Source organism: Carassius auratus, chromosome 22, assembly GCF_003368295.1.
Source record: "Carassius auratus strain Wakin chromosome 22, ASM336829v1, whole genome shotgun sequence".
In the NCBI taxonomy this organism is placed as follows: domain Eukaryota; kingdom Metazoa; phylum Chordata; class Actinopteri; order Cypriniformes; family Cyprinidae; genus Carassius; species Carassius auratus.
In genome coordinates, this window is record NC_039264.1 from 2,977,100 (window position 1) to 2,988,436 (window position 11,337).

The 11,337-nt window shown below is 36.1% G+C and overlaps 1 protein-coding gene and 1 long non-coding RNA gene across 2 annotated transcripts in view; one reads left to right on the forward strand and one right to left on the reverse strand.

The window, feature by feature from the left end:
- Positions 1–2,047, reverse strand: part of LOC113040748 (unconventional myosin-IXb-like) — a 22,843-nt gene extending 20,796 nt beyond the window's left edge. The window contains 1 exon segment of the mRNA XM_026199005.1: positions 2,043–2,047. Within this exon segment, the coding sequence (XP_026054790.1) occupies positions 2,043–2,047 (5 nt within the window).
- A 5,772-nt stretch (positions 2,048–7,819) lies between these two features.
- On the forward strand, positions 7,820–9,397 carry LOC113040627 (uncharacterized). Its single transcript, XR_003275262.1, has 3 exons — positions 7,820–7,896; positions 8,406–8,489; positions 9,075–9,397. It is a non-coding gene; the product is annotated as an uncharacterized LOC113040627 (long non-coding RNA).
- Positions 9,398–11,337: the final 1,940 nt, after the last annotated feature.

Here is an 11,337-nt window from a genome sequence, read left to right on the forward strand (position 1 = left end):
ATATTTACTGGTCCTGATGGGAGATTCAGAGACAGACTGAAGCTGGATCATCAGACTGGATCTCTGACCATCACAGACACCCAGAATCACAGACTCTGGACTTTATGAAGTGAAAATCAGCAGCAGCAGCTCAGTGATACACACAGATTCAGTTTACTGTGAAATGGTTGAGTAAAGCTTACTCTTATTTATACTACAGATTTGACATATTTCTTGATGTAATTCATTAGTAGTTCATATAATTCATTAGTAGTTCATATTTTTTTCAAAAATATGTTTGTGGTTTACATACTGTAATACACACCAATGCACTTTGTTAAAATGCTTTCAGTTATGAGGTGAAAAAAAGAAATATCTTGGGAGGGTATAGATTTTCTTTCTTTTTTTTTTTTTTAGGAAAATGGACACATTTTGCCCTTTTGTAGTTCTTCCCCAGCAGGCACAGGATGTAGACTCAAACGTCAGTTAGACATTGGATTTTGGTTGAAAATGAAAATCGGGTTGACGTCTAAATCCAACGACTGTTTGACGTCAAGCTCCAATGTTGGGCAGATGCTGAATTTTGGCTGGGAATAAAACACCCCCCACAAAAATCATAAAAAACGTTGAAATGCATGGCAGTACACATATAACCAGCTTCACTTATTACTAACCAGTTTGACTTTATTTCTGTCAGACGTCTACAGAAGTTATTTTTTGAGAATTAACAGAGATTTAGATGTTGATATTTTATTTGAAAATGTTTGACCACCATTATTGTGATCAGTGCTTGCTTTAGTTGGGGTAGTTTGACTCTTGACTTAGTAAGTTTGTGGTTCTTGTATTAGTGTTTACCAAAACACATAATTTGGTATAAAAGGGGCCATGAACAAATATAAGGTGATATAGTTTTCATAATCATGAAGAAAAATGGTTGAGGATAATTTTTCTTGTCATTGACCCAATTGTTAATGGACAAGATTAAAAAAAACTAGTGATGTGTCGTTCTTGAACGATTCATTCATTTTGAACGAATCTTTAATGTGACTCGGGAAGAACGAGTCGTCTCGGGGAGTGATTCGTTCCAGTCGCGCATGCGCATTATTCAATAGGTTCTGTTCTAGTCGTAGTAATTCACCTGTCAGTCAATGCAGTCTTGAGCCGGAAAGAGAATTGATTAGTTCATAGTTCGGGTCTATCGGGTTTTTGACTCGTTCCTTAATCACGTGACAGCCCCATACGCTTACCCAATGCAGCATGAGCCGGAAAGAGAATTGATTAGTTCATAGTTCGGGGTCTATCGGGTTTTTGACTCGTTCCTCAATCACGTGACAGCCCCATACGCTGAACCCAATGCAGAATGAGCCGGAAAGAGAATTGATTAGTTCATAGTTCGGGTCTATCGGGTTTTTGACTCGTTCCTCAATCACGTGACAGCCCAATACGCTGAACCCAATGCAGAATGAGCCGGAAGAGAATTGATTAGTTCATCTCATGAGTCTTCGGGTCGAGTCATTCCTTAATCACGTGACAGACCCATACGCTAAAACCATAGACAGTAAAAGAATGCAGAGAATTGAATAGTTCATCTTTCGGTTCTTCGGGTTTTACGTTCCCGTGATGTGACAACATTGGCTAGAGTAATTAGTTAATTTACAACTTTTCTTAATAAACTCTGCAGACCCGGTACCGGGTCCAAAAATAGCATGCCGACTTCCCTTTAATTTGCACAGCCTTCCTTATAAGGTTTGAAGCCATATATGGGTTCATTTGAAAGCTTAGAGTGTTTTCTTTACAAAGAATACCATTAATTGGGTTTTATGATACATAAAGTAGTCAAATTAAGCTAAGAAATATATTCCCCCCCCCCTATAAATTTCCGTCTAACGATTGCGAATAATTTTTCATAAGAATGTGTATTTAAAATATTTTTCACAAAACAGTCAAGTCATATATCACAAGAAAGCTCTCTTTCTCAGGAATCTGATGATGTAGATCATTTTATTGTGTGACAATCACAGATCGAATGATCTTCAACAGAATCGCGATGTAACATTTCTCACCTCATTGCAAATTATTATTTATCCATCTTAGTCAGCCGCAAACAGCCACACATACCTATATACTCGATATAACCTTTTAGATTAGAATCTCTTCTTTCAAACAAGACCATTTTTACGTTTCTGGCGTGCTTCCATTGCTGAGATATAAAGCGTTCTGTACAAGTGCGCCACATAGGAGTGACCAGTCTGCTGGCTGACCAGATCTCTAACTCATATGATGGGCCTCTGCAGCCTTTCTTCTGCTATAGACATCTGAACTCTTTTGTGAAGCACTATTAGTCCTTACAGCTGCCACTCAAAAGCCGTCTCAACCAGTCAGAGGTGTGAAAAAGCGGTGCTGGAATGGACACTCACTGCCCCATCCGCATCCGTCTGGTGACGTCACTGAAGCGCTGGCCGAAGGGAAATTGTGTTTTGGCTGCTTCTAAACAAAGACCACACGACGGGGAAGCTACACGCGGAAGAATCTCCGGATTAACAATGAATAATATTCATAATACAAGTTATGGATGACCACCGTCGCCGTGGAGAGGTCAGGACGCGCATCTGGTAAGCGTATACGGGTGATACTTGCTTTTATACATTTGATTCTTTATTTTGAAGCCTCGAAGCTCCGCTAAGCATAAGCTAATCTGTTTACTTTCATTATCGTATACAGTATATGACCGCGTCTCATTGAATTTACAGTAAACCATACAGTACTGCGCGGATGAACATAAATTAGTTTGTTGACGCTCCGAAGTTCTCGTACGAGATTCGGGGACGGGGATTTAGCGCTGGTTTTGGATCATAACAAACAGAAACGCTATAAATATCAAATATTATAGATGCTTGAGACAGGCGAGGTCTCCCAATCTTTACACGATGCAGAATAGACATAAATGAAATGATATGAAGCTGGAGATTGTGGATTCTATTTTAGACTGTGACAGACCAGATATTTTTAATAATTCTATGCATGTTGCTATTGCGCAACTCTCTTACTCTCTTTCAAAGACTGTTCAGAAAACACACACACAAAAAAGCACATTGTGTTGAGATGGTTCATCATATGTGAAACAACATAAATAATACTATTTGTCACAAACAGCAGCTTTTTATGTAACTTCTGAGTGTTTTCTGTAAAATAATATACAGATATCACATTATTCCATACTGCAAGTGTGCAAAAGATGACTTCATACTTATTTAGACTAAAATTTTATACAAAAATTGTATTATTCCTTCCTTCAGTTGGAATAGAATAACTTTTGCATAGATTAAGATAGAAAGAAATTTCTTTTTTCCTCTATTAGCTGACATGTGCTAGAAAAACATGACATTGGTCTGAAGTTGCTAGGCCCTTCATTGCCTGAGCTATACTATTTCAAACTTCAGTTTACACAAATAAAATAAAAAAGCGCCTTGTTTTTTCCCTATTTATTATAACACAGACAGCATATATTGTCATTTTTATCAATTTCAACAGTGTTTTATGTAATTTCAAAGGGTTTCCTTTAAAATGATACCAAACTTTTGCATCTGACACGTTTCCATGTGAATAGAGAAGCATTCAAAATTAGGAAGGAAAATGAAAAACGGAAATCCCCAAAATAGCATTTGTGCTTAAGAGGTTTAAAACATGGGTGCGTAGTACTTATTTATTATTAGTATTATTTACTCTTACAGTAACGTGATGCATTTTTGGTTTCAAATTGTTGCTTTTAATTTCTGTCATGGTGGTACTTTTCCATAACACTGAATGTGGAAATTAAGAGTTGGTTATGCTTAAAATGTTGATCTTTTTTTCTGTCTGTTTGTTTGTTTGTTTTTTGTTTAGTTGTGCAGTTATTAAATCAGATTGTCTGTGTAAACCATACTTTTGTAACATATGACACTTTATAAACCATTAAAAACACTGTACATACTTTTCAATTGTTGTTTGTTTATTTTTGTGCCAGAAAAGCTTTGTAAAGAGGACAACTATTCCAAAATAAATTAAAATAATAAAAAATGTAAATAATTAAAAATGAAATTAAAATTAAAAGATAATAAAGCCACTGGGTCTAATAACCTTAACAAATGAACTTTAAAAGTACAATATATAAAAAAAGAAAAACTAAATATTGCACAACAAGCTTTGCTTTTTTTACACAATAATTTTAAATGAATGCGTTTTAAAATAAATAACACTTTTGTGCCAAAATAAAAAACTAAGAGCATAACTAATCCCAAAATAATTTTAAACCATTTGAATAAAAATTAAATGAAAATTAAGAGATACTAAAGCTACGGAGCCTTATAACAATAACAAATTACCTTTAAAATCACAACAACAAAAATATTGCACAACAAGCTAGTCTTTTTCTAAAGAAATAAAAATAAGCTTTAAAATAAATAACACACTGTGGCTATATTTTTCGGACTTGCTTTAAGGCATGTTTGCATTATAAAAAAAAATAAAAAAAAGCAAGCTCCCTGACCTTGGATGGGCTGAGTCTGTGAGTTCTTCTATCTGAGATAATCTGCCCAGTTTTAGAAAAAATAAATTTCAGATGGCACGGATGTGGCCACAATGCAAAGTCTTGTCTTTGTGACTTCAGAAAGGCTTTTGTATACTGGTGAACATCTCCTCCACCAGGCCAGAGGGTCTGATGTGCGGGGTAAGAGTAGCTCTGCAAGGTTGGCCCGCATCTCCATCATAGCATCTGAGGTCTTAGAAGAGGTAGCAGAAGGCCTCAAACTTGCTACCCTCTCGTCAAAGTCTTCCCAAAACATGGCCCCTGCACTGGCAGTGCATCAGGATCTGAAACTCTTCACTCTGAGCTGGGTTAAAACTGAAGTTATCATAACCTTAATGTTTTAAACTAACATTAATAAGTCAAATTCCAAATGTTATTTGCTTTTAATGCATGTCATTATGTCCTTTTTTGAGCAATCTTCTTATACATATATTACACCAATATGTCAAGTCTGCATAGGAAAAGCAATTAGCATACCAGCAAACTCAAAACTGGAGTAAAAATGAACAAACTAGTCTATAAATACTTTTTATTGTAAATTTGGATTATTATATTATGTAGCCTAGTGTTTATTTTACCGATAGACAGTCAAGAAGACAAATTAATCAAAATTTTATTTATAACAAGGTTTTATTTATTTATAAAATAATAACACACCACAGATCCTCAACAAACAGTAACAAAAACACAATGACAGAAATGTCAGAAATAGCGCATGGGTCTGTCACGTGATTAAGGAACGAGTCAAACTCGACCCGAAAGACTCATGAGATGAACTAATCAATTCTCTTTCCGGCTCTAGACCTCGTTGGTTTTGCGTATGGTCACGTGATTAAGGAATGACTTAAACACGAAAGGCTTGTTCGACTTCATGCAGTTTTGCGCAAACCGATCGTCGGCTGACTTGAAGCAGTGCATGCCGGTTAGAAATTTTGTCCGACTTGATACAGCGCTGACGCCACGTGACTGTGACGTGTGCCGTCAAAGTACCACGAGAGCGATTCGAGAGTAGCCGGAGAACTCAGCCAGCGCAGCTTCTGAAGAGCGGCTGCACTGGTTCTGATGACGACACAACTGATCCACGATTGGCTGGATTCACTGATGACACCGATGACGTGCGTTTCAAGTTTATTGCTAGTCGGCTTCAGTTTCAGAAATTCTCATATGGACTTTTAAAACAGTTCAATACGTTTTTAAGTCGTCTTCATCTTATAAATCATATTTATTAAATATTGTTTTACTGTATTTACTTTATTGTTAATATAAAGTTTGTGTATGTTTATTTTGCATGACTTTCTTTTTTATACAGACCTTTTACAGTATTCAGCAGCATAACCTATTCAAATGAGCATTTTTAAGAACTAAAATGTTAATCTAAAAAGCATACAATCTAATGTGGTCATAAATGTATGCTCCTATACAAATGATACATAATACATTATGTTCCTCCATTTGTTTGGTTTCTTCATATTCTCTAGTTTATTTTGCTGTGTTATACTTCACCTGCATGTGGTTAGCAAACTGCTAACAACTTGCTGTAACTTCAACTTAACAACTTGACAACATTCTGTTCACTTTCAAATAGTTGGTCTAAATCACAATATAAATCCAACAGAATTGTGCTTTTCTGTATATGAAAATCAGTGGTGTTATGTTTAAAATGTTAAAAAGATCAGCAGGAGGGCACTGTAAATCTTGTTGCTGAAACCTTCTTAAAAAACACATACCCACCAGGGAATTTTTTTATAGGTTACTTTTATAATTTTGTATAAGCAGAAACACCCATGTCATACTGATAAAGTATATATCCAATATGGTATCTTGTTTTGGAAGGCACCCTTCCAAAACACTTTTTTTTTTCTTTTTCCAAAACACCACTTATACACACATTTAAACGCGATCAAGTAAGCAATCGCCACGTGATCTGCCATGACTGACGTAATTGCAGCAAACTACGGGAGCCACAACGTGTCCGGCTTCATATCTCCGTTTTCAGCTCCTCCCCACCTGCACGCGGCTACTCTCGCCGATCGGTTGCATCCAGCCCCAGCCGATGTCGAACACACCTAATGACTTCTTGTCAGATAAGAGGTGAGATGAGCTAATCATAGGCTGAAGACCCAGGTAAAGAATGAATTTTTTTTCTTTATCTTATAACATTTTAGTTTTGTATTGTTTGTAGTGTGATGAACGTTTGCGTAAGTATTAGATGTGTTGGGAAGGTAGCACTTAGAGTTGTGACGTTCGCGAACGAACCGATTCTTTTGAACGGCTCATAAACATGAACGATGGGAGCCGAGTCGCGCTGGAGGGGAGCCGTTCTTTCTGTCATTCATTTTCCCTATGCGTGTTTCACACAGATGCACTCAAATAAGCTCCTCCGCGAGACAGAACAGTTATAGGGGGAGGGGCGCACCCAGCGTGATGATATTAAATTTGCCCAAGGACAAAAAAAGAGAGGCAGAAAAAGCCATAAAGTAAGGAACTGCTATGTATTTATTTACATTGCATTTTATGTTCATTTAAAACTTGTTCTTTTAAAAACATTAAAATGTTCTTTTGTGATACTGTTCTTGTATAGAAATGTTTCTCTAAAAGCTGTTTTGCACAGACATTCATTGCAGCCCACTTATTGTTCATTGACTTGAAGGGGCTGATGTCCTATTTGCAAAGTTTACAGTAGTAATAGTATGTAGTATGTAGACATTTCCATTTTATTTATTCTAATTTTATCTACTTTAAATATTTTTTTGTTTTCTATCAAAATGTTCTTGTGTGATGTGATAACAATGTTCTTGTGTGGAAGTGTTTGTAGTAAAAGCTGTTTTGCACAGAAATTAATTGCAGCCAGCTTTGTTTTTGATGTTTATTTGTGAGTAGGTATTGTATGAATAACATAAGTATTGGTGTGTCATATCTGAGTTTTAATTATTTGACTACAAATCTCACCTCATCATTCCTCCCAGTGATTATTTCCAGGATAAACTGAGATGCCCCTAAGCTGGCTTCTTAAAACTGACTAAATATTTAAAAAGAGCCAAAAGAGCCGTTCTTTTGAACGGCTCTTTGAAAGGAACGGATCGTGAAGATCCGGATCCCCTCAAAGGAGATAGGTATAAACGGAGGTCGGAGCCAGCTCCAAATGGGCGGGTCAGCTCCAAATGGGTGGGACTTCAGCTCCAAGTGGGCTGTACAAACCTCCAGAGCCTTTTGATTGGTTTATTTAATGTCATGGGGTTAATGCACGCTGCGAATCCCCCCCCCCCACCAAATAAAAAAAAAAAAAAAAAAAAAAAAAAGACGACGTCAACTTCCCAAGGCTTTTCAGCGTCAAGAAAGAGGAGTTTGAAGGGGTAAGTCCAGACTTGTACAACGTATTACAAGTTGCGAAAAAGTTCAGTATCTTGGCGGTTGATGTTTTAGTCTTGACATAGTTAAATCATGATTACAAGCTCATTGTTACGTAAAATATGCAGGCCTATGTATTATAACTGCACTGATTTTTAAGCGATCAATAACTATTAATAGATTTAGTACAGTGTTCCATAAGAATGAGTCTTAGTTAAAACTCCTAACTGATAATTCTTGACTTTAACAAAGCTGGTCATTGTTTCAAATTTTTTTTAAATGTTATCTATTTTTACGTGTAACGTTAATCCAAATAATGTAATGTAAGTTAATTGAAACATTTGGTTTAATTACCAAATTCATTTTTCAATTTAATAATCATAACAGAGTGGATATATGAGGATAACTGCAGTGTCCACTACCATGCATTAAATATCAACAGGTGTAGAATTAATTTTGTCATTGTAGGAAACACAAACAAACAAAAACATTATGTGTAAACGTTGTGTTACAGAAAGTTCAAGTCAGGGTGGCCAAAAGTTACATTTCAGTGATCTGGTTACCGCCTCTCTCTGCAAACCCAAAGGATCACTTTCCTGTAAACTTTTTTTTGTTCTTTCTATGCATCAAGATGTGTAATTTATTTTTTCTGAAGATTTTTGACTAATGTGTGTGTGTATGTGGGTCTTTGTGTGGATAAATTATGTTCATACTTTAAAGGTGGACATTTGCAACAGCGCTTGTCCCTAAAATTGCTCCAGGGGTATGGTCAGAGACTGTCCTAAATGACAAATGTTGGAATGTAAATGACATCTCACATAAATGTGCATTGTACTTTAGTTAATGTTAACTTGTCAACAGTGAATTATTTTTATTATTTTCCATGTCATTGGACTGAATGTTTAGTGACTAATGACACTTCATTCCAGTAAAAATATAATCCATAGCATTGGAGTGAAAGCAGCAGCAAAGTGTTCCAATGCTGATAAAAATCAAGCAGGTTAAAACCTCAGATTCCTTAAATATCTGTTCTAGAGGACTGTTTGGGGTTGGACAGATTTTGTTATGGTTTTGAAGTCTGATGCTCACCAGCCCTTCATTTTTTTGTTCAGAAATGCAGTAGAAACATTCATATTGTAAATTGTAATAATATTTTACAATAACTCTTTTCTATTTGAGGCAGCAGCGGATCTACCCCAATCATCATTAACGGGACCCCAGTGGAGAGAGTGAGCATCTTCAAATACCTTCAAATGCCCTGCAAAGAGTAGCTGAGCACATGTCCAGAACATCTCTTCCCTCTCTGCAAGACATCCAAACCAGGAGATGTAAATCTAGGGCTGTTAAGATCCTTAAAGACCCCACCAACCCATCTGCTACAGTCAGGCAGACCCTTCTGCAGTCTGATGGCAAAGACGGAGAGGCTCAGGAGGAGTTTCTTCCCTCATGTTATCAGACTACTAAACATTTCATCCTCAGTGCACATTGTTTACATCTCTGCACATCATCTGTGTAGCAGTTTAATACAGTATATTGCATATATTTCATTATTTGTATTTAATTATCTCCAAAAAAAAAAAAACTATTTTTTTCCTGTTGTTTCATTATTTGTATTTAATTTTCTCTTATTTTTTTTTTTTTTTGCACAGTCTAAAAAGAGTATGCCAGACCTACATTTCACTGCTTTTTGCATGTCATATAACAAATATAACTTGAATTTTTAATGGTTTGGAGCGTTACCTGTGATTGAGTTGGTGATAAAAAGGAGATTGGGAAATGAGTCTTAAATTGGACTTTGGTACCAATATTATTGTCCTCTTAAGTCTTGGAATGTTTTTTTATTATTATTATTAACTCTTGTATTACTATTTAGATGTTTTTTCTTTTTTTAAATTAAATGTTTATTTGTAAAATGTACTTCCACGTGTGGCCTTTTGTAATGTTGTTTCACCTAGAGCCAAGGGGGTTGTAACAATCTAAACAATATAATTCTCCCTCAGATTTAAAACTTGCATTAAAGAAAAACATTCACATACAGTAAACATTTTATTGCTCTAAATTACTCATTCATTTTCTTGATACTGATATAATTATAAAATTAATATAATTTAACATACTTGAATGTTTGCAGTTGTCACAAAATTATATAACCTCTTGTTAATAAAATTTAAACTACAATGAAAAACAATAAATCTGTTTTTCATTAGTATCGCTACTTTATGCCATCCACATTCGCGCGCACCCCGGCAATGACGCAATGTGAAATTTCCGCTTAAACCCCGCCCATTTGTAAAGTCCCGCCCACTAGCGGCAAAAGTTCCTCCCACTTGGAGCTCTCCGTGAAGTCCAGCCCACTTGCGGCAAAAGCTCCTCCCACTTGGAGGTCTCCGGGCTGCAGCGATACCTACTTGCCTCAAAGAGCCATAAATCCCATCACTAGTAGCACTTAATATTGTAATAACATTTTGCTAAAATGAACGAAATGACTCGAAAAAAGATTCGTTCATTTTGCTGAAGGAGACTCAAAAGTCCGAGTCGGTAAAATGATCCGATCTTGCCCTCACTAAGAAAATCTACGCTTTCTTCCTTCAGATCAGACATTCTGATTTTTTTTAAATGCATTGTGAGAGAAAACGTTTTAGAGACACATAGACGTCAATAAGCAGTATATGAATCTCAACAATGGTGACATGCTTCATGCAGCAATGCATGCTGGGAGCCACCATAGTATAAAACTCATGGCTCCCAGCATGCATTGCTGCATGAAGCATGTCACCATTGTTGAGATTCATACGCTGATTGTTGATGTCTGTGTGTGTCAACGTAGGATAAGTTTTTTGAGCTCAACTGATTAACAGATAACAGCAATCACCTGATCTCATGTCACGTTAGCTTTCTTTGATGCTTCAAATGTGCTTAATACTAGTGATGGGATTTATGGCTCTTTGAGGGGATCCGGATCTTCACGATCCGTTCCTTTCAAAGAGCCGTTCAAAAGAACGGCTCTTTTGGCTCTTTTTAAATATTTAGTCAGTTTTAAGAAGCCAGCTTGGAGGCATCTCAGTTTATCCTGGAAATAATCACTGGGAGGAATGATGAGGTGAGATTTGTAGTCAAATAATTAAAACTCAGATATGACACACCAATACTTATGTTATTCATACAATACCTACTCACAAATAAACATCAAAAACAAAGCTGGCTGCAATTAATTTCTGTGCAAAACAGCTTTTACTACAAACACTTCCACACAAGAACATTGTTATCACATCACACAAGAACATTTTGATAGAAAACAAAAAAAATTTAAAGTAGATAAAATTAGAATAAATAAAATGGAAATGTCTACATACTACATACTATTACTACTGTAAACTTTGCAAATAGGACATCAGCCCCTTCAAGTCAATGAACAATAAGTGGGCTGCAATGAATGTCTGTGCAAA